General features: G+C 30.9%; 4 protein-coding genes across 5 annotated transcripts in view; 3 read left to right on the top strand and 1 right to left on the bottom strand.

Annotated features, from left to right (window-relative positions):
• Positions 1 to 21024, bottom strand: part of Rpn2 (Regulatory particle non-ATPase 2) — a 53694-nt gene extending 32670 nt beyond the window's left edge. Inside the window, exons 1-9 of one of the 2 annotated variants that reach the window (XM_087415382.1) lie at positions 20776 to 21024; positions 16451 to 16568; positions 16166 to 16335; positions 15878 to 16086; positions 14833 to 15306; positions 14273 to 14499; positions 13761 to 14016; positions 13344 to 13532; positions 710 to 925 (exon numbers count right to left, since the gene is read on the bottom strand). In XM_087415382.1, the coding sequence (XP_087271508.1) occupies positions 710 to 925; positions 13344 to 13532; positions 13761 to 14016; positions 14273 to 14499; positions 14833 to 15306; positions 15878 to 16086; positions 16166 to 16335; positions 16451 to 16539 (1830 nt within the window). In that variant the 5' untranslated portion in view covers positions 16540 to 16568; positions 20776 to 21024. Of the gene's footprint in view, positions 1 to 709; positions 926 to 13343; positions 13533 to 13760; positions 14017 to 14272; positions 14500 to 14832; positions 15307 to 15877; positions 16087 to 16165; positions 16336 to 16450; positions 16569 to 16933; positions 17091 to 20775 lie in introns of those variants that run through there. The other variant, XM_011054943.2, reaches the window with a different exon arrangement.
• Positions 857 to 9356, top strand: LOC105145430 (pancreatic triacylglycerol lipase). Its single transcript, XM_087415386.1, has 8 exons — positions 857 to 946; positions 1058 to 1148; positions 1487 to 3757; positions 3840 to 3991; positions 4675 to 4923; positions 5416 to 5592; positions 5667 to 5778; positions 5899 to 9356. Exons 3-8 carry the CDS (start codon positions 3654 to 3656, stop codon positions 5954 to 5956), a joined length of 852 nt encoding a protein of 283 aa, XP_087271512.1. The 5' UTR covers positions 857 to 946; positions 1058 to 1148; positions 1487 to 3653; the 3' UTR covers positions 5957 to 9356.
• On the top strand, positions 9490 to 13057 carry LOC105145429 (pancreatic lipase-related protein 2). Its single transcript, XM_011054940.2, has 7 exons — positions 9490 to 10510; positions 10739 to 10907; positions 10984 to 11129; positions 11849 to 12094; positions 12180 to 12371; positions 12447 to 12570; positions 12749 to 13057. The coding sequence occupies exons 1-7, from the start codon at positions 10483 to 10485 to the stop codon at positions 12804 to 12806; spliced, it is 963 nt and encodes a 320-aa protein (XP_011053242.1). The 5' UTR covers positions 9490 to 10482; the 3' UTR covers positions 12807 to 13057.
• On the top strand, positions 17431 to 19011 carry LOC105145428 (guided entry of tail-anchored proteins factor 1). Its single transcript, XM_011054939.2, has 4 exons — positions 17431 to 17775; positions 18018 to 18183; positions 18402 to 18469; positions 18795 to 19011. The coding sequence occupies exons 1-4, from the start codon at positions 17707 to 17709 to the stop codon at positions 18981 to 18983; spliced, it is 492 nt and encodes a 163-aa protein (XP_011053241.1). The 5' UTR covers positions 17431 to 17706; the 3' UTR covers positions 18984 to 19011.
• Positions 21025 to 22220: the final 1196 nt, after the last annotated feature.

Genomic DNA, 22220 nt, shown 5'->3' with positions numbered 1-22220 from the left:
AATTCAATACTCCGTCAGAAATTCAACCTGTTTTCTCTTTGATTTGAAATCGACAAAGAACCATCTATCTTTCGGATTCAATCAAAATTATAATAGTAGATAAAATCAAAAGAATTCATTCCAATTTATACACAAAGTGTGCATGAATTAGTGTCAAATATTCTAGAGACGTATTCCTCTTGACTAAGCATTTAAAAAAGTTGATATGTCTAGAAACGCTTAGTTTTTGAGGTACGAGAAATTTTATTGTTTAACAGTATCAAACAATTAAAACAATTAAAAACTAAACTTTGCTAGATCCATGTTTGTACAAACTTTTTTCAATGTTGGATCGGAATATTTGACTTTTCACCCTGTATATGTAAAGTAAGAATGAATAATTCAAAATGTTTCTCAAAAGTTTCTCATCTTTTATCTAAATACGAATAATAATGCATGATATTTTTATCTAGAAGCGATCTAAAAAGAAAACGCGCTCAAAAATATTTGAGTGCACTACTCCATACACAAGAAAACTATTAATAAAATAATAAAATAAAATCTATATACAATATTAAAGCAGATAACATGATAAAATTAGAATATATAGATTAGAAATAACAAGAATCAAATAAAAAAAGAAAAGAATCAAATAAGAAAATAAAATATACTAATTGAATCAATAAAAATACATAATCTAATCGAATGGTCATATCGGATAAACACTTACGGCAACGTGCAGGAGTTTGCGGATAGCCTGATTGTTTCCGGTGCCACAGTAGGCCATCGCCAGAGTGTACATGCCGCTTCTACGCAAAATCGGATCCTTATCGGCGCACAAAGACGTCACCAGGGGATCGGCCTCCTCGAGACGGCCGTACATCGTGAAGGCGATGCCGACCGCCAGACCACGTAAGATCTTCTCATGTTGTGTCTCTTGGGCATACTGGAAAAGCAAAAGCCTCTCGTAAGAAACTCAGATAAATCAGATAAATCTCAAAATCAGAAATATCTTCTCCTTATATTATCCTCAATAAACACCGAAAATATAATAAACAGTATTTTCCTTGTCTTGCAGTAACGTCAATGACTGCACGCCCATAAATACACAATAGTACTCACTTTAGCAGTTAGAAATTATTTTTCTAATCGATAAAATAATCGATATGGTAAGTGTTTATATTTAAGTTCACGTTTAAAAGTGTTGAAAAATTATTTATCCGGTTATCTCGTTAAAAGATTATTTTTATCCGGTTATCTGAATTAAATTTGAATTTTTTGTTATTCTAAAAAATACAATTCAGAAACAATCTTCAATAGTTGCAAATTAATATTTTTCAATTTCTCGTGCAAAAAGAAATTGTTTATCTCTGGGAGAAAACTTTTCTCTCACAAATTTAAATTCTTTTTCTGAAAATTTCGTTCCGTCGAGTTGTACACTTTTAACGTTGAATGATCCGCATTTATTTCGCACAGATCTACAATTAATGCAGGCTGCTTTTTGCAGGAGATCGAGATGTGCTTGTGTGTTACTTAATCACAGCCGCTAGGATACATTATGGAACCCGTAATGGATAATTCGATTAAACCGACCGACTAGTGGCAAGTTATGATTCGTTTAGCATCGACCTGCTGCTGCTTGCAGCAGTGGCCAGCAGCGACGAAAGTTAAAGCTCGTTTCAACCGCGTGCAAAACTACTTTCCGCGAAAAACGTAGAAACTAAAATGCGACTACGGTTTTGGGAGACTCGGAAAGAAAAACTTTACAAATTAATGCGCGAAAAGCGTGAGAAAAAACACAGCGAGATCATGTCTTTATCGGCCATTCCCAGAGAAAATAGAATTTTTATCTAAATTTAATACACTAAAGAAAATACATGAAACATGTAATTCAATTCTTTTAAAAACATGTAATTCAATTATAAGAAAGTGTAAAAAACAATATTTGATATTAATAGAGAAAGTCGCCTGACATAAATCTCCTAAAGCGACATCCCCTTATTTCCAGAAATTAACTATTGCACTTTATTAATACTAATAAAAACATGATTTTGTTTAGTTAATTAAAAAAGTATAAATGCATAATTCATATATTTGTGGCTAGTTTCTATATGAAATTGGTTAAAAACGAATTCTATGAATGCAAAAATAAAATCCTTACGATTTTCTTTTGCAAATTGCGTAATTTAAATAATAGTGACTATATTATTAATAACGCTACGTCGTTTTAAATGCTTGTAATTTCCTAAATCAGTTTTATTTAAATTATTTTCTTTCTTAATTTTTTCATAATATAGTTTTAAATATAAACTCGAAGTGCAGCGTAAATCGACACACCTGTCTGTAAAACAAATCATGAGCTAATTTAATCTTTACTTTATAATGTCAAATAACTCTATCGGAACTGAAGACAATGGTACATATATGAGAAAGGCCTCGAAAAACTATCGCGTTACATATTTGCATCTTGCAGAATAACATAAAGTAAATACGCATATAATTCAACAAAAATGTTTTATATCAAAGTAAAAAGATTCTGGAAAATCTTATATACATTCACTTGTATATAAGATTTTATACAGATAATTTCTGTAAAAGAAAAATAATAGGAATATGTGGCATTACATTCACTGTGTCAATTTTGGAGCCCATTTTGTCGGACGCTCAATTTTGCTTATCTTACGAAAAAATTAATTATCGCAAAATTGCAAATAGTATTATAAAAATTGCTTATATTATCTGATACAAGACATTTTTTAATTTGTATTTATGTATTATAAAGTTTTTACCTTTTGTTTAAGAAATATTGTTTAAAAACAAAGTGATATGTTGATATCGGCAACCTTCCCTTACAGCCTTTGAAGAAATATTCAGAGCATTAAAACACTTTAAATGATTTAAAGTTACATTTCAGATTATCTTTCAATCTTTCAATCACGATTATTGATAAATCGTAAGCTGTCATTTCAGTAAATATATATTAATATCCAATTATAATCATAAAAGAGTCGGATTAATTAATAATCTCTTTTCGAAACACATGTACTAATTGATACCTTCTAATCCATAATCGATATCATCTTATCGAACACATATATCCATCCAGTATAAATATATCCATCAACAAGCTATAAAAGAATTGTCAGTGAAATAATAACGAAAAATTCAACGGATCTTATCAACCGTGAAGATGACTTCGCCGGCGATTGCAATTCGTATGTGAAAAATAATTATTCTCAAATTTCATCGTCGCGTTTACATTTCGTAAATAGATTTAAACTCAGTTCCATTAATGTGAGATTAACTTTAATGTCTGTGTTCAAATCTTTATCTTTTTCTAATTTTAAGAATTAGAAAAAGATAAATGATAAATTCAACGGAGATTAAGTTTCTCACATTGGTGAAACTAGATCTTAATACTATTCAATAAATATTTATTAAAATTTAGTAAAATTTTTTTCAGTGCAGTTGCCATTAATAACAGAAAGTTATCTTATACCTAGCTCTAAAAAAAAGAACAAAATATCTTTGGATTTTGCGTAAATCTCTAACATATTTAATTCCATCTTAAAAAATTATTTTAGACTCGTGTACTTTTGTCTGCAGTGTATCCCACTTTATTGGCATCCCTCGCATCACATTCGAATTACACGCTCTTCGCCAATGAGCATGGGATGTTATACATGATCGACATCAGCGAACCTACAGTACTTACACAAACAGAATATAAGGAGATCAGCTATATCACCTTCCAAATCCAATTTCTGTTATACACTCGGTAAATATGTCTGAAAGGCTGACGAAAAAATGTAACAAAGATTCTACAAACTTCCAACGCGAAAATCGATCTTTCTCCATAGAAACAATCGGAAAGTCGGAGAACCACTGATCATTAATGACAATGACAGTGTGGAGAAAAGTTCTTGGAATCCTACTCACCCTACTCGTATTATCACTCATGGATGGCGAGGAGACATAGAAGATAAATCTGCTTGCGCCCTGATTCGGGACGGTAGGATACTATCAATCTTAATAGCTTAAATACCTGAATTCTTGTTATTTCGAAGATCAATCCGTAAGAGAAGTATTTTTGTGATCCTAAAGAAATCTATGGGTCCTAGGAGAAAATAAAAGTAATAATAAAAAAATTTTAGTTTAAAAAAAATTAAAATTGTTTATTATTAGTTTTATTTTCTTCGAGAATTTTTCAAGTTCAATTATACATTTTTAATATATGATATATAAAATTGTTAAAAAAAAACAAAAATAAAATATTATTGATAAGTTTATTGCTTCTAAATTTTGTTAGATATAAACACGCGTTGAATATTTTTTCAGAAAACTGTAAATAAATTTTTAAATTATTCCCACAACAATAAAAATCCATATGTTCTAGTTACAAATTAATATGATTTTCTATCCCTTTACTTCAGCTTTAAATTTCTAAATTATTAATCACTGTAAATTCTTTAAATTTAATTTTCCCTGGTTTCCTGATTTCTTAATACAAAATCCTTGTTTCTCTCTCCTCTTGTTACTTTCTATTATCTGATCCTTCTGGATTCCTTAAATTCTCAAACATAATTTGAATTTCTCAACTCCCAGATTCCACGCGTCGTTCTAGTGCTCCGTGTTTTGGCAACTATTTTCTAGGTTATTAATATTTCCTCTTTGTGTTATCCTTTGTGTTATCAGCTTATCTTAGCATTGGCCATTATAACGTCATTCTGATCGACTGGAGCAAGGCAGCCGGATATCTATGGTACTGGAAAGTCGCGAGGAGTGTGCCATTAGTGGCGGAACGCGTGACACAATTGATAGATTTTCTACAAAGCCAAGCTGGTTTGGATCCTTCCAAGACCAAAGTGATAGGGCATTCTCTGGGAGGGCATGTCGTCGGTATCGCTGCTCGTAATGCAAATGGCGATATTGCTGAGGCGGTAGGTAAGTTAAATAAATAGTTTTTTAAGATTAAATTTGGAAAATTTGGGGGATTATTAATATTTCAGATTGATTGCGTTGAAAGTCCGACAATCATATCGGACGCACGCAATTATAATTTCTGAATTAATTCATTTCAATAAATATATATATAATAGTTCAACATCTTAACATTCAGACCGTAGTGGCCCTTCGTATTAAAGTAATGTATCTAACATAAATGGTCTTATTTCCAATCTTATTATTGTTCAATAAATATCATTGACAAAAAAAAGTTTAAAAATAAATATTGTAATTAAGATTTTTCAAAACTTTAAAAAAAAAAAGAAACATTAATTTTCTCGAAAAAACTGTGTGAAAAACAAAATAAATGAGACTAACATAGCAATAAATAAAAACGAAACAAAAAAGCTTTTTAAAATATTGGCTTTCTCTATTAATTCCTGTCAAAAATCTCTCGATTCGAGAAATGATAAAATAGAATTTAATTTGCAGCTTTAGATCCCGCAAAACCCTTGTTCGATTCGAAAGGACCGGGAGAAAGAGTAGATCGATCAGATGCAGCTCGGGTGCAAGTGATTCACACGAGTATTCTGGGTTTGGAAGAACCGATTGGTAATGCAGACTTTTATCCGAACGGTGGCAAAAGCCAGCCGGGATGCGGTATAATTGGTAAATAAGCTCGCTTATCGAATATCGAAATCAACATCGCTTACTCATTAATTAACGCGCTAATTAATTCACAGCACTCACATGTGCGCACGCGAGGTCTTACGAGTATTACGCTGAATCCATCCTGAATCCCACGGGCTTTCGCGCCGGGAACGTGTTCATGGGTGGACCATCCCTCGATCCAAAGTGAGTACAATGTCATCGTAATACGAACAGTCACTCTTTTTCGAAACACAGCATCATCCATTATCCACACAAGTTGGCCGAGACGTTAATTGATTCATTTATTATTTGTGTCATTTTCAGCGCACGTGGAGAGTATATTTTGGAGACTGCCGAAAAATCACCGTTCGGACTCGGATAACAGAACAATAGGCATTGTTATTTATTTTTAAATTGTATATACATCTACGATACTAAAATAAATTTTTTACGAATATTCTGAATCCTCTTGAATGATTTATCATGAAATAATCAATATTTCGTTCATGACTCAATACAATATTTTCCTTTAAAAATGTCTAATAAAATTCAATTATAAAAAATCATAATAAAATCTTTAAATAATATTTTATACCAAAGCAAATATAAACTGCATGTAAAATTTTTTTAAAATATTCAATATAAACAATTTAAAATTACATTTCAGATTACAAGTCTTTTAATAAAGATTATCAAAAATTACAAGCTGTCTTTTCTATAAATATACAGGATATTCCGAAATTCGCGAATTGCACATATCACAGTAAGAAAGTTTCAAAAAAATAAGTTATAAAAGTATTTGTCATTTTAAGTAGTAACTAAATAGTAAAGTGAAACATAAAGGTTAAAAACTATTACTCGGAACGTTAAATGGCAAACACTTTATAACTTAGTTTTTAACTGACCAATTCTACATTACGTACAAATTACCCTATTTAACTGTAATCTATAATTGGTTTTTAATCTTTAAATGGCCTCGTTATAATCTATAATTGCTGTTTAACCTTATGTCTCAAAAGTACTGTTCAGAATAATAAATAGTAGATTCTTTCATAACTTATTTTTTCGAGAACTTTATTGCTCTAATATTTTGATTCGTGAATTTTGGGACATCCTGTATGCTAACATCCACTGTAATAATAAAATGTCTGGGATTAATCTTTTTTTTTTAAATCACATTAATTGATTCTTGTTAATCATCGAAGACATTGTGAAATATCCGTTGATAAGTTACAAAAAAATCCCCTACAAAACGGAATTCTTCAACGGATTGTGTCGACTACTCGAGAAGATGATTCCATCAGTGATTACAATCCGTATGTAAAAGATCATTATTCTCAAATTTTACAGCCGCGTATTCATAAAGATAATATTGTTTCTTAAATGTCAATATGATAATGTCTAATATTGATGTTTGATAATGTTGATATTGGGCTATATTTGTAACTTATCGAGTTGCATTCGCGAGAAAAACTATTCTTTTTCGATCTCGCATCTTCGATTTCTTGTGTCAAACAAAATTATTCTTCATACAGTTATATAGTATTCATATCAGAAAAACTGTCTTTTTATTGAAGTTGCATCACATTTCCATCCTCATTCATTACTATTATCATCATTTATATATTATCATTATTATTATCAATAGAAAAATTCTTATTTTATCATGCCGTTAGATTTCAGAACACTTGAAATTATCAAAATAAAAGTTCTGTTTATACTACTAGCGTTATATTTGAAACAATTTCTCTCAAAGAAAAAAGATATCGATTATAATCATTACTTATTATTTACAACCTTTTTTAAATTAATCTCCATTCAAATTTGATTGACGCCTGATTTATATTGGTATCATCAATGACTTATTGATTACGCCAATGAATAAATATTACATTAACTTACATCTTTAACACTATGTAAAATTAAAATTACTTTGAAGATGATCGCTTCGATCATAATTACATTATACACCTAAAGAATTAGTGATCTTTAAATTTTGCAATTAAGTATTTGTAGAAAAAAGTTTAAAGTCATAGATTTACGGTTAGATATTCCAGAAAAACAAATTCTTGGATTTGTGATAAAGAAAAATTATTTTTAAATTGCATAAAAATCTGCAACATATTTAATTTCTTTGAGAAATATTTTAAATAAATCGACAGATACCTTCTACTTGCAGTATATCCTTCTTTATTAACATCCATTGCGACAAATCTTAACTACACAAATGATATCAACGATAGTGGAACACTAACTCTAAGCGATATCAACGAATCTGAATTCATACTCATTAACATATTCAATACAATCTATAAAGACGCGAAAAAAACTACATTCCATTTATATACTCGGTAAGTACATCTGAAATATTGACGCAATATCGTATCATTAATTACTTCCACATTAAACTCATCCTCTCTAGAAACAACCCAGAAATTGGACAGCAACTATTCATCGACGATCTGGATAGTATTAAGAAAAGTTTTTGGAATCCTGATCATCCTACTCGACTGATCACTCATGGATGGAAAGGAAACTGCGAGACAACTATTTGCACTGACATTCGAGACGGTATAAAATCCCAGTTATAAATCCAGTTATAAATCCCAGTTGTTTCTAAATCCTTTTCTGGATTCTTAATATAATTTTTACTTCTCTCTCCCTTCCCCGCGCCCTCTCTCTCTCCCCTCCCCCTTCTTTCTCTTTCTTTGCACCTCCTTATACCTTATTTGAAAATTTTTTATTAGGTGTTGGAATTAATTCGTAGCGTTTTTAATGAAAGAATGTTATTTATTTCACATGAGCATTAAAAAATACATTAATGAAAGTACTTCCCATCACTTGTAAAACGCTACGAATTAATTCCAACACCTAATATATTTTGTCTTTTATCTCGAATTTGATATTTTTTGATTTCTTGACTCTTCTCTTCTCTTTCTAAAAATATAGTTCTTATTCTTTTATTTCAATTTTCTAATTTTCTAAAATATTTTTTTTACAGTTCTCAAACTTAATTTAGATATGTAATATTCTTATTTAAGTATAAATTTATTTATACTTAAATAAGGATATTACATATTTAAGTATAAATTTATTTATTTAAGCATAAATTACTTTACTCGAGTCATAACAATTAATTTACATTCTAACAAACAATGTTATCACGTCAATATCCTTAGCTTATCTCAATGTTGGCGATTACAATATGATCCTGATCGATTGGCGGGCAGCAGCCAATCATTTGTATTCAAAATCCGTGAGAAGTACGCCAATTGTGTCACAATACGTAGCCCTTTTGATAGATTTCCTGGAGAACAATGCAAGTCTCGATCCTGATAGAACCACAATAATCGGATATTCATTGGGAGGGCATATCGCCAGTCTCAGCGCTCGTTTTGCGACTGGCAAGATCAGGGAAGTAGTTGGTAAGTCCAACGATGAAGCTTTCGATTCCCTATTTAGTTATCTCTTGATCCTAAATTGAAACAAATTTCTCATTTATAGCTTTAGATCCTGCAGGACCTTATTTCGAGTACAAAGAACCAGGAGAAAGAGTGGATAAGACGGACGCGATTTTAGTCCAAGTAATACACACCTGCATAAAGTACATAGGTATAAAATCAGCGATCGGCACTTCCGATTTTTATGTTAACGGCGGCGAGGAACAACCAGGATGCGGTCGGATCAGATGGATCGGTAAATAAAGTTATCGATATCAGTTAACATCGCTTACATTGATTCATTAGTTTAAAAAATAATTAATTCCTCCACATTTGTAGGCAATTTAATGGCAATAACATGCGCGCATATGCGAGCTCTTGAGTACTACATCGAGTCCATCCTGAATCCTAGGGGCTTCCGCGCCGGAAAGGTATTCATGGGTGGACCATCCCTCGATCCAAAGTGAGTTTTAATATAAAATAAACATTCTTTGTTTTAAACATATAATAAGTTGACTAAAACGTCAATTAATTCATCCATTGTTTGTGTCACTTGCAGTGCATGTGGAGTGTACATTCTGGAGACTGCCGACAGATCACCATTTGCACTCGGATAGCAATATGGATAAGAGAACAATATTATTGTTATATATTTAATATTTTTAAATTGTACTCATATAGCACATGAGTTTACAATAATATTGCTGCAATGTTTGCAACGTTACTGCAATTATTACTGAAACGTTATAATGTTGCTGTAATATCGTTGGAATGATCTATGCTGTATTAGGCATATTAAAAAATTACGAATGTTCTGAATCTCTTTGAATGTTAATGGAATAATCAATATTTTCTTCATGATTCAATACAGTTTAAAATTGCATTTCACTTTCTTCAATAATTACTATATTGTCACTGTTATCAATAGAAAAACTTTTACTTTGTCATGGCATTAGATATCAGTATAATTAAAATTATCAAAACACAAATTTTGTTCATACAAAACTTCAAGTTAAAAAGGAAAGAACTCATAAATCAGTAAAAACAATAATGCCAATCAAAGTCAAACATAAGATAAACGCATATAATTAAATTTTATTAGTGTAATACAACGAAGTTTCCAACGTTTTGGATCCTTCTCTTTGTCTCCGATGACAGATGACATTGTATTATTAGCATTATATCCGAAACTGTTTATCCCGAAAAAAAGATATCTGATTATAGTTATCAATTATTTTTTTGAAAGTTTTTAAAATTAGTTTTAATCTTTTAATTGATTAATTTTAATTAATCCATTCAAACGTGATTGACGTTTGTAATTTATGATGGCTATCGATATTAACGATAACTTATCAATCATACGAATAGATAGGAATAGATAGGTATCTATCGACGAATTATAAAAGAAAATGTTATATACAATCCTTAATATTGCTAAATTTGCAAACTTGTGAAAATTACTTTCAAGATGGTTACTTCGCTGGTAACTACATTATGTACGTAAAATATTAATTACCTTCGTGATTAAAAATTTCGCAATTAAGTAGTCGTGGAAAAAAAATTAAAATTTTGGACTTGCAGTTACATCCGTGAAAAGATTTTCTTAAAATTGCATTTCCATAAAGAAAAAAATATTCTCATAAATTCTACATAAACCTATTCAATTTTATCTTACGATTCTTACAATTAGAGAAATATTTTAAACGGATATCTTTTACTTGTAGTATATCCTTCCTTATTGGCGTCCATTGCGACAAATTTGAATTATACAATTGTCATCGACGATCATGGAATACCAAATCTAATCGATACGAACAAACCTAAATTTAGACAAGTAGATTTCAAAGAGATCGATGAATCCGTGCAAAAGACCACCTTCTATTTGTATACCCGGTATGTGTTTGAAATATTAGCGCAACATCGTAATTACAAAAAAATATCGCTTCTAAATGAATCTTTTCTTCTCTAGAAACAACCCGGAAATTGGACAGCAGCTAATCATCGACGATATGGATAGTGTAAAAAAGAGTTTTTGGAATCCTAATCATCCCACTCGATTCGTCACTCATGGATGGCACGGAAATTGCGATGGAGGTTGCACCCAGATTCGAGACGGTATAGAATCATTATTAATCTTAATTGTTTTTGAATTCTTTCTTTTTCGGATTAATAATTAATTAAATTTAATTTTCGATAATATTAAGTGAAAATCAATCGAGAAATGTTCGATACACAAATAAACGCCTTATTCAGTCAAAGCGAAGTCTTGGTGCATAATATTAATAATAGTATAAATTTTTTTTAATGTAAATTATCCGCACACGGAATAAGGAAGCTCCAAGTTCACATACTTCAGCTTCAGTCTAGGATTGCATTCAAAGAACGACAAATATACATATATAATCGGTGCAATTTATGAGATTGTAAAATTCAAAAAACACAAAAAATATTATTAAACACCAAGACCCACTTTGGTCATATTTATTTAACTCACTCTCACTCACTCACTCACTCACTCACTCACTCACTCACTCACTCACTCACTCACTCTCTCTCTCTCTCTCTCTTTCTCTCTCTCTCTCCCCTCCTTTTTCAATTTTTAACATTTTTAATTATCGACTTTAATGTTCTTTGATTTCCTGGAATTTCCCAAAATATTCTTATTTCTGTGCTTTTATTATATTTTCAATTTCCGAACTCTTTGAAATATCTTTTTTACACGTTCTTAAACTTAATTTAAATATTTGATCTTTTTATGTAAGCCTGAATTATTTTATTGTCTCGTATCTTGATGATTACATCCATTCTATTATCTATCATGTCAATATCTTTAGCTTTTCTTAATGTTGGCGATTATAATATCATCCTGATCGACTGGAGGGACGCAGCCAATCATTTGTACGCGATATCTGTAAGAAGTGCGCCACTCGTGTCACAACGCGTAGCCTTTTTGATAAACTTCCTGGAGAATAATGCAAAGCTTGATCCTAACAAAACTGCAATAATCGGACACTCTTTAGGAGCTCATGTCGCGAGTCTCAGCGCTCGTTTCGCAACTAGCAAGATCGCCGAAGTAATCGGTAAGTCAGCGACAAGTTTTCAATTTTATTTATTTTCTTTTTTAGTTATCTTAATCCTAAATTGAAATAAATTTCTGATTTACAGCTTTAGATCCTGCAGCACCTTTATTCGAAACCAACAAACCAGGAGAAAGAGTGGACAAGTCGGACGCGATTCTAGTACAAGTGATACACACCTGCACGAAATTTATAGGCATAAAATCAGCAATCGGCACTTCTGATTTTTATCCCAATGGCGGCGAAGAACAACCAGGATGCGGTCCGATCAAATGGATCGGTAAATGAAGTCTTGTCAATATCAGTTAACTTACTGATTCATTAGTTAAACGATTGATTAATCCACAATTTGCAGGCGATGTCGAGGCGATGAGCTGTGCGCATTCAAGGTCTGAGATGTATTACATCGAATCCATCACAAATCCTACAGGTTTTCGCGCCAGAGATGTGTTTATGGGAGGACCATCGATCGATCCAAAGTAAGTATAGTGTTATTTTGTTTTCCAATCTGAATATTTATCTCTTTTCATCAAAATCAGTACCATTTTTCCTAATATTTCATTTCTATTTCTTTTAATCAAGAAATATCGAAAATTTTTATGTTTTTTTTTTCATATAATCGACACGTTAATTTTTTTTATCATTTGACATTTTCAGTGCAAATGGAACGTACACTCTAAAGACTGCCAGTGAACCACCGTTTGCACTTGGATAATTATTGATTGATTATTTTACGCTTACTTTAAATTTATACATATTTCTTTTCCTTTTTCTTATTTTATTAAAATTGTTTTTAATAAAATAAATAAATCTTTACTTACACTAAATCTGTTTATTTTACAGATTTATTCACTCAAAATTGTGTATTTCTTTCATGATTTCATGATTTCAATAGCTCGCATTAATAAACAATATTTTGGTATTCTTTCAATGTAATAAAATATAAAATAAATGCCAGAAAATCTATTTTTTCCAAATCTTTACCTCCATTTTTTAGATTCTTTTTTTCTATGATGTTGAGTTTTTTAAATAACATTTTAAATAATGTGATTTTGTTTTTATTGTTAAAATCTTTTTCTCCCTTCACAAGTAGCAGATTTTAAAATAAGCATTTTAAATAGTGTAAAAAGTAGGTCTTTTAATACTTATTGCTAAGTAATAACATATTGTTAAGTATTATTACAAAAACATTATCTAAATATAAAAAAATAACGCGAGGGATAAAAAACGCTATAAAAAAATATGCACTTACCGCAACCATATCTTCGATCGCCTGCGTTGATTTGGATCCCAGCATAACCATTCCCATAGCAATTCCAGCTGCTTCACCGGTTACGGCGTCATCTTGATATAAATTGAATTTTAATTGTTCATAAACGTCTTGTCTATGCGAGCCCATTGCAGCCAATCCAAGACCGAGACAGCCACCATGACGAACCATCTGGAACAAGTTTAAATCGTATAAAATTTAATTATTACACATAGTTAATAAAAGATCTATTCACATTATTATATATAATTTGACAAATATTTAATTTAATAAAAAATAATCAATTATATATATATATATATATATATATATATATATATACACACACACACACACACAAAAATTTGAAAATTTAACGTAAGAAAATGTCTCAAAAGGTAAGTATTGAATGCGATATACCTCGTTTTGGGCATCTTTTAATTGGCCTAGAAGATAATCTGTGATAGCGGCTCCGTGATTAGCATGTATAAGTCCCAAAGCATATAAACCACCGCCTTCGGAATATCCGGCACCGGCGGCACCAGAATCTCTCGGCAAATATGACTGCATCAAGGCTAAAGCTTCTTGCTCATGACCTCGATGAATAACTCCTAAAGAAGCCGTCGCAGTTAACTTTGCCCAATTAGTAGCACGAGCCAACCATTCCAAATTGTCCCTAAAAGATAACAAATAAAAATTTCAAAAAATTAAAAATTCTGCAAGAATCATATTCACTTCATATCTTCTATGTTTCGTTTTATTATTTTTTAAGATAAAAAATCAAAACAAATAAAATTTTTAAAAATTTGAAAACAATAAGATTAGATATCTTATGTATTACATTCCTATTTAAAAAATAAAAGTACAAGTAAAACATTTTAAATATCAAAAATTAAAAACACCTTAAAAAGTTCTAAAAATAATATGCATACCTCAAAAATTGATCACTAGTTGTCCCGGAATGCATGAAAGCATTCGCAATGACAGTGGCAGTGTGGCAAATTGAAACTCGTATGGCATCCTTGGTGTTTTTCAGGATCAACATATCTGTGTGATTGCTGCGAATCAGGAATTGTAAATGCAAATCGATAGATACTTCGCCACCCAAAATACTGGACAAAGCATCTACTCGCTCTTGCTGTTCCCTCTCTTCCGCATTCTAGAAAAAAAAAAATATTTTAAATTAATATTCATGAATGTATTGTATAATATTAATATATTTATCAACATAATGCAATTATAATTAATATCAAAAAATGCTAATAAAGAGAGATAATGTGTTCAAGTCCACTTGGAACATAGATATAAGATTTTATTTGAATGTTATTTTTGGGAAAGTTCTGGCAAATGACTGAGAGTATTTTTGTATTCTTCTTACACGACTTCTAATTTCAAATCAGCGTTAAAACTTTAGATTCCATATATCAGCACATGTAAGTCATCACGTCTCTGACAAGAAATTACAAATTTAAAAAAACAAACACACACTCACCAAACTTTCGACACTGCGCTGAGCCTTTTCTTCTCCGGCGGGAGTAGCAGTTTCCTCATCAACCTCCATATTTGTGGATTCTGTACTAGCTTCAGTGATTTTGGCAGCAGTAGTAGTGGATGGTTTAACTACAGGTTTAACCATCAACGCACCCGGAATTGGCGCAGTGGCTCGTAGAGCTTGTAAAACACGACCGAGAAACTGCTGAGTCGCTGACTCGTACAGATCAAAGGCAATCTGATAGGCCATCAATACGCAGTCATGCGAACCCTTGCTTAATCGATCCAGAAGCTCGGCTACGGCTAGTGGATCATCCAAGAAGATTAAGCACTGACACATGTTGACATAATCGGGGGTGCCGAGGTTTCGGTAGAGACTGACCAAACAGCGGAGTACAGTGTTACGAAATCCACGATTCTGAATCAAGCTCATGGCTACTTGGAAGGCATATGATAACATTCCACTCACGTCATCCTGGAAGAAAAAGGATTTCATGTTTGCATGTCTAATTTTAATTTCAAACAAATTATTTTATAAATTATAAATAAATGTATAGATCAATCTGTATAGATCACATAAAATATCAATAACGGTATAAATCAAACATAGATAGCTCCTTATAAGAACGGTTCACTTATAATCAATATAATAATTAACGAATCTCGAGTTTCTATTTTCAATCCATATATGTTTCACAATTAAAAAAGAGAATGTTGATTATTCCAATTGTTCGCGAATTGTCTTATCACATTATAAATATATTATGTATGCACCAATAACCACAGAAGTTTATATTAGCATTATTTATATTTGATTTATTCTTGAGTCCACAAAATTTTTTTATATTAATTTATAAAAAAAAATTTAGAGCTGGCATCTTAGTTATGTTTAATTTTTTTATAGAGTTATAAAATTTTAAACTGATATCCATCTTTTGTCATTAAAAATAACATTTTGTATATTATGAATATTTTTACTATACATCTAAGTGGAATGAATGCGATGTACTATATATATAAAAAAAACTCAATAGCAAACTACTTACAGACTGCATAATGGCTGCTTCAAATATATCCATCCTGTGTGTCTCCAGGGCAAGACCTAGAGCTTGACGATATTGATTATCATCTAGGCAGCGTTGGAACATTCGATTCACTATCCCCTCCAGTCTAGGATCAATGCCCTTACTACCTGGTGGAAGTTTTCCTTCTGCCTCCAGGACACGTTGCTGAGTGTAATAATCAATACACTTGGCTAGAAAATTTAATAATTAAAAATTAATAGCTTGAAATTAATAGCTTGATTAAATACCACTGATAATAATTTGACATACCGATAGTAGTATCAACATATTCATTTCGAGCATTGACGTCAAATAGCTCTCCTGCTCCAAGAGCATAAGTCAACGAATCCTCAAAACTTCCCAAATGATAATATACTTTGCTAGCAACCAGAGCAGCCAGTTCATGTTGTTGGAACGATTTATCTTCATGAAGAATCTCACTGTAAATAGGATATCCATTTAGAGAATAAAATGAACAAATGAAAAGCAATAATACTGAATAAAATCAGCAATAATATATGAATATACTTTTTGTTTTTTTTGTCCCATACATACATTTTTTCTATAGCCTCAGAAATCTCAGGCCAAAATTCGTCGACTATCATGTCCAATTTTTTCAAGGCAAAGACTTTCAATTCAGGCATCGGTTCCTCCAATAAGGAGATTATACCAGCTGCAAAAATTTTAATTGTATTTCAAGTAAAAATTATCACAAAATTGATATATTACAATATACATTAAATATGACAAATATACAAAAATAATAAAATATTAAATAACATATACTATGTTAAATAATATTAAATAATATTAAATAATAAATCTTTACTCTGATCAATAAACTTTTGAGAAATTTATTTCATTATTTTTCTTTAGTATCCAAAAATGGATGCTTCGAAATTATCGAAAAGGGATTTCGAGGTTAAGTTTAGCATGAATTGCAAATCATTGTGCGAAAGTTCGTGCAAACACGATAAAATTCTCGCATTAACAAAAGACCGACACAATTTGAGTACAGAAAATTATTTGGCGATTCACCTGCTGAAGTGATATTCATTCTGTTGATTTTCATCGAATGACAGATTCTCCAAAATACGAGTCCGAAGCCTAAAGGCTGACAGAGCCGGAAATATACACAACTCTACACAACGATATCAACGTTATAGACATAGGCTTATAAGATAGACGAAGCAATGGGCGCGTTCAAGTCAAAGCGACTAGCCTGCTCGCCGAGCAAATGAACATAATTGGTTGTTACTTATAGATCCAATCAATCATATTCAATCGCTCGGTAAGCATGCCTAACTGTTTTGCTGTCTTAAACTCGCCCATTGGCTCCGATAGTTGACGCGATAGCCAATCAACGTCTCGCTTGCTCGGAAGTGAAAGATATATTGGGTCATCTAAAAAGTATCCGCGGTACTTTGTCACTAGATATATGACCATCAACACACATCTAGTGACAAAAACCGCGGATACTTTTTAGATGACCCAATATATTGTAATTTCCACCGCGCGACAAAAGAAGAAGAACGCTTCTGATTCGCTCAAATATCGCCTTAACTAAAATGGCTGATCAATTGTGGCCATGAATTTTTGTAGCCTCGATGTCTATTCCAGTGTACATATAGTTCAGTGGAGAGATATAAAAAAGCATCTTAACGTTTAATATCTCGGTTCGCGAGGCAAAACGATATTTATTTCTGCCATCATTTCATTGCATGTAAAAACACATCGAGTAAGCTTAATTTTAGTGATTTTTAAAGGTGATTATGCTAAATCTTTAGTATAATTATCTTTTCACATCACATATGGATTTACTCGTGATATCCACTCTGATTTGTATTTTGGATAATATTGTGCCGTTTCTGATTAGATTTGTAAGTATTCTGGAAAAATATACCTTTTTGCATCTATTAAATTTTTTAAAATTTTTATTGAAACTTGTCATTAAAGACGATTGTAAACCTAATGAATCATTTTTTATTTTATTTACAAGTCTTTCGAATTTATGTTAAAATGGATGAAAATTTGTTTGTATTCTCATAAATAATATTTAAAGATATTTAAGTTGTATCGAACTATGCTCAATAACTTAATATTCTGTTGTTATTAAATACAGATTTCATCACATGTGTTGGCACAAAAAAGATATGACATTGAGCTGCGAAAGGAATTGAGTAATTTGAAAGAAAATATGGCAGGACTCTCCATGGTGGATGAGTTTGCCAAATGTGCTAAGCTCCAACGCCGATATAATCACGTGGAAAATATTCTGAAAGAAAACAGTGAGTTTTTCCTTCATATTTTTTTTATCGAATGAAAACTTGTAACAGATTATCACTCTGAAAGTATCCATCTTATCAATGTTGGATCTAGGAATTAATTACTTTTGACAAAAATAAGTTCTATATAATTGATATAAGATTATTTTTTATTATTACCTGTTTATCATAAAATTATATATGTATCTCTGGCTTTGTACAATCTTCCTTTTTTTTTATAGTGAATCAACGATTGAATCAGAAAATAAAAATGCAGATGTTGCTAATTTATAGTTTTCGTATACTGAACGTACGTATATTGCTTGTTTAAACAAGTATTTTAGGTTTTCACTACAATCATATTATCAAATTACAATCATATTTTTTTTCATCTGTCATACATTAAGATAAATTTACTTTTACATGCTAACACATGAGCTAAAGGAACAGTTCATAATACATTCATTATTTTATTGATCAAGTAGTGACACAAGAAAGAATTAAAATATCTTGCATACATATTATAAGAAGGGAAATTGATATAATTTTTCCTTCCTGTCATAATTCAATATGATTATAATGAAAAATCAAGAGTGTTAATCCTTTTACAATTTCAAGCTCTATTATTTTTTCAGGGTACATTAATATTATGGTTATGGTATATGTATAAAGACAAGCCAGTTATTGTTCTCTCAGAGGATGTGTTATGGCCAATCCAGAATTTCTTGAATTGGCCATGTCAACATGAGAATGCTATTTCTCTGTTAGCATGGCTTGTGATCACCCGATTAGGAATATCAGCATGTAAAAAACTTTATATGTGATTTAATAAAATGTTATGTAAATTATTAATCTGTCAACTTATTATGAATTCTGTAACTGACAGAAAGAAAGTAGTTAAAAATACTTTATATTACATATTTAAAGGGAGCTCTCTATCTTGTGATTGAACTAGCGTGATCTACAGAAAAATGAATAAACAAATTTCGCAATAATATTTTAGTTTTACAAGTTGAAAGATAAAAACAGAAATAATCGATTACTGATATTTGATTCGTATAATCGTGCTATATGAATCAAATAACGATTTGTCATCTCCAGCCTTGAAAAATGGATAATGTACCCTAAGAAAAATAAATGTTGCTACATAGTTTATTTCCTCTTTGTCAAAGGACAGTAGTGCGCGGTAGTATTTTGCAGTTACAGGTTTTGAGCCGTCATGTCCTCTCTTAGGTTTCTCTCTGCTTCGACTCGCAAAAGGAGTTGGTTTGCTCAAACTGGGCATTCCCTTCCATCATGATCTCTGCCTCACTTTAACCAGAGAAAAACCCTCTGGTTGAACAATAGTCTAGTTGCCACCGAGGGTTTAATCCGGATCAGAATGTAAGAATCAACCAATTACAATCCAGCATTCTTCTGTAACAGGGGAATATTGTAGTTGGTTCTTATATTCTGATCCTGATTAAATCCTCGGTAGAAACTAGGCCAATGAGAGAAACTTGGCTTGTTATCAGGATTGCGTTTGATACACATTATGAAAGTTTGGTACGTATGATACGTATACTTATACAAAGAAAGTTTTGATTAATTTTGTCATTATAGGCTTTTCAAATTTTAGTATTGTAATAAGAAAATAATAACAAATAAAATAAATAAACTATAAAAATGTGTTTAATAAAAATAAAATGCTTGAAATACAACTTTCATACATTGTATATAATTTATTATTACAGAAAGAAACCTGAGAGAGGCTATACCAGCCTTTTTCCTGTTACAATTGAAATTGTCTGTACATTCATTTTCATTTTGGAAACTACGTGACTACATACATTTTCTGACACTATTGATAAAATCGTATCGTCGAAAATAGATGTGACTCGTCTCTGTACTAAATCCTCAGAAGTGTTCTCTCAGGACTATAATTACTAGTATATGTCAAAGTCTCTATAATTACTAGCAATTATAGAGACTTTTAATAAATTCAATCTCTTCTAAACATATATTGTCCATTTAAGATATAATTTAGCAAAAACGAACTATAGAAGACCTTCACCACCCCCGCCAATTTTATTGACGGTACTCTTTTCTTTCTAAGTATACTCATCCATAAAACAAATGAGTTATTAATAAATTTAATAGTCCGTTTTGCAAGTAAGTGCAAATATCTGTATCTTCAAATATCTTATATCTTCTAATTTATCTTTAATTTATTTTTTATTTTTATGTCTAATTATTTTATTGTATTTTCGCTAATGAAATTGTAATAACTTTTTAAATATTATTCTTTATTGTAATATCTAATTTAAATAAAAGGAGAGTTATAAAAATTATTTTAATATTTTATACAAATTTATTTTTGCTAAGATCTTTAAAAAAGTATATAAAATTTTAGAGAATATATATAATTACTTTAGAGAATACATAATTATTTTATGGAAATATTTTATAGAATTAGTTTATAGAATCCTTTTATATAATTATCTTATAGAATATATAATTATTCAAATCAGTTTATTTAACAATGATTTAAAAATAATCATTTTTAAATCATTATCAAATAAAATTATTTAAAAACAAGCAAAAAAGATTAATTTTATACAAGAAAAAAATATTTACCGCAAGATTGCTCCGCCGATGCCTGATTCCTCTCCCAGGTTTCCTCCTCTCCTCAGAATAGGGTTGACATCCTCTCGTACAGGACACTCGCGTAAAACACTCGCAAATAATACACTATAATCGCGCGCGGACTATAACTTGAGTACTTAACTTAAACGGCACTCCCGATGCAAACGCGCGACGCGACGAACCGGCTGCGGTTCGTTCATTTTCTAGTTAATCGGCGACGAGGGTACGTTAACTCCCCCGTCGTTGGATTTTTACACGAAGAGAACGATTTTACTCAAGTATCTAAAAATTTATCTAGACATATCATTCAGATAGATCCGAAAATTTTTAGATACTTGAGAAAAATCGTTCTCTTTGTGTAAAAATCCAACGACGGGGAAGTTAACGTTATTTTCGTGTCCTCTGGGTACTCCCATCACTGAGCCCTCCCATCACGTTAAGATCGTACCCGTGAAAGGGAAGATAATTTGAGAAATGTAATATATTGTATGTAGCTATTATCTATATTACTATGAAATTATTATGCAATCGATTAACTTTTAGAAACGAATATCAAACGTCTGCAATTCGTTATCGTGGCGAAATAAATTCAGAGTAAATAAAAGAGTTGAATCTTTTTATGATGTCTGTACGATGTGATTCAAGTCAATGAAATGGGCTAGAGATTAAAAAAGAGAAATATTTCTTTTATGATAATAAAAAAAATAGTTTCAAAGTTACGTTTAATTTTTAAACGGATCGTATAACGAAAAAGGTGCACAAAATCAAAAATTAATTAAATTATTATATTAAACTATATTAATTGTGAAAACAGGAATAACGTTATTTGCATGAGAGTATTCATACTAACATTACTTTTTTATAACTCGTGTGATACTATTCGTACAGACAAGTAGCCGTGTCGCGTGCCGCTCTTCTTCATATTTCTTTTTGAAACTAATCTAATAATAGCAAAAAGTGCTAAATATAATACGAAATGTTGTATTTTATGAATATTCATATAATACGATTACTAATATGATTTATTATTCATTAAATACATTTTGTATTATATTTGGTATTCTTCGAATAAAATTTCAAAAAATAATGTGAAAAAAAACTGCACACGACACGACTACCTGTTTGTACGTACGTCGGTAAGGGAATAACTGCGTGGTAACTAACGGTAAACATAAACATGACGCGTCGCTCCGTGCCACCTCGTACCATCCCCACCTCAAGGCCAACCGACAAACTGAAATAATAACGAATATTACGAATAAGTAAAATAATATATTCTTTACATTTTTATAATATTTTCCGATTAATGAATCAATTTCTTATATGCATCTAGTTTTAGCGGTGCGAGTCGTTTAATGTGGTATCATAATTATATTGTGATACACCAAGAAACATATTTAATGCTCATTTAATAATTTTAAATATTTCGTATCAAT

The sequence above is a fragment of the Acromyrmex echinatior genome, chromosome 17 (assembly GCF_024713525.1).
Source record: "Acromyrmex echinatior isolate Ae372 chromosome 17, ASM2471352v2, whole genome shotgun sequence".
NCBI lineage: Eukaryota > Metazoa > Arthropoda > Insecta > Hymenoptera > Formicidae > Acromyrmex > Acromyrmex echinatior.
The sequence above is the reverse complement of the archived record's forward strand: the minus strand, read 5'-3'. Positions and strand labels throughout refer to the sequence as shown.

Excerpts from the sequence above, each read along its gene's own strand:
- LOC105145429 (XM_011054940.2), top strand. The coding sequence starts at position 10,483 with ATGGTTACTTCGCTGGTAACTACATTAT. Across the intron at positions 10,511-10,738 it reads TTCGCTGGTAACTACATTAT|TATATCCTTCCTTATTGGCG; the intron begins GTACGTAAAATA and ends TTTTACTTGTAG. Across the intron at positions 11,130-11,848 it reads TTGCACCCAGATTCGAGACG|CTTTTCTTAATGTTGGCGAT; the intron begins GTATAGAATCAT and ends CAATATCTTTAG.
- LOC105145430 (XM_087415386.1), top strand. The coding sequence starts at position 3,654 with ATGTTATACATGATCGACATCAGCGAACCTACAGTACTTACACAAACA. Across the intron at positions 3,758-3,839 it reads CAATTTCTGTTATACACTCG|AAACAATCGGAAAGTCGGAG; the intron begins GTAAATATGTCT and ends CTTTCTCCATAG. Across the intron at positions 5,779-5,898 it reads GGACCATCCCTCGATCCAAA|CGCACGTGGAGAGTATATTT; the intron begins GTGAGTACAATG and ends TGTCATTTTCAG.
- LOC105145428 (XM_011054939.2), top strand. The coding sequence starts at position 17,707 with ATGGATTTACTCGTGATATCCACTCTGATTTGTATTTTGGATAATATT. Across the intron at positions 18,184-18,401 it reads AAATATTCTGAAAGAAAACA|TGAATCAACGATTGAATCAG; the intron begins GTGAGTTTTTCC and ends TTTTTTTTATAG. Across the intron at positions 18,470-18,794 it reads ATAGTTTTCGTATACTGAAC|GGTACATTAATATTATGGTT; the intron begins GTACGTATATTG and ends TTATTTTTTCAG.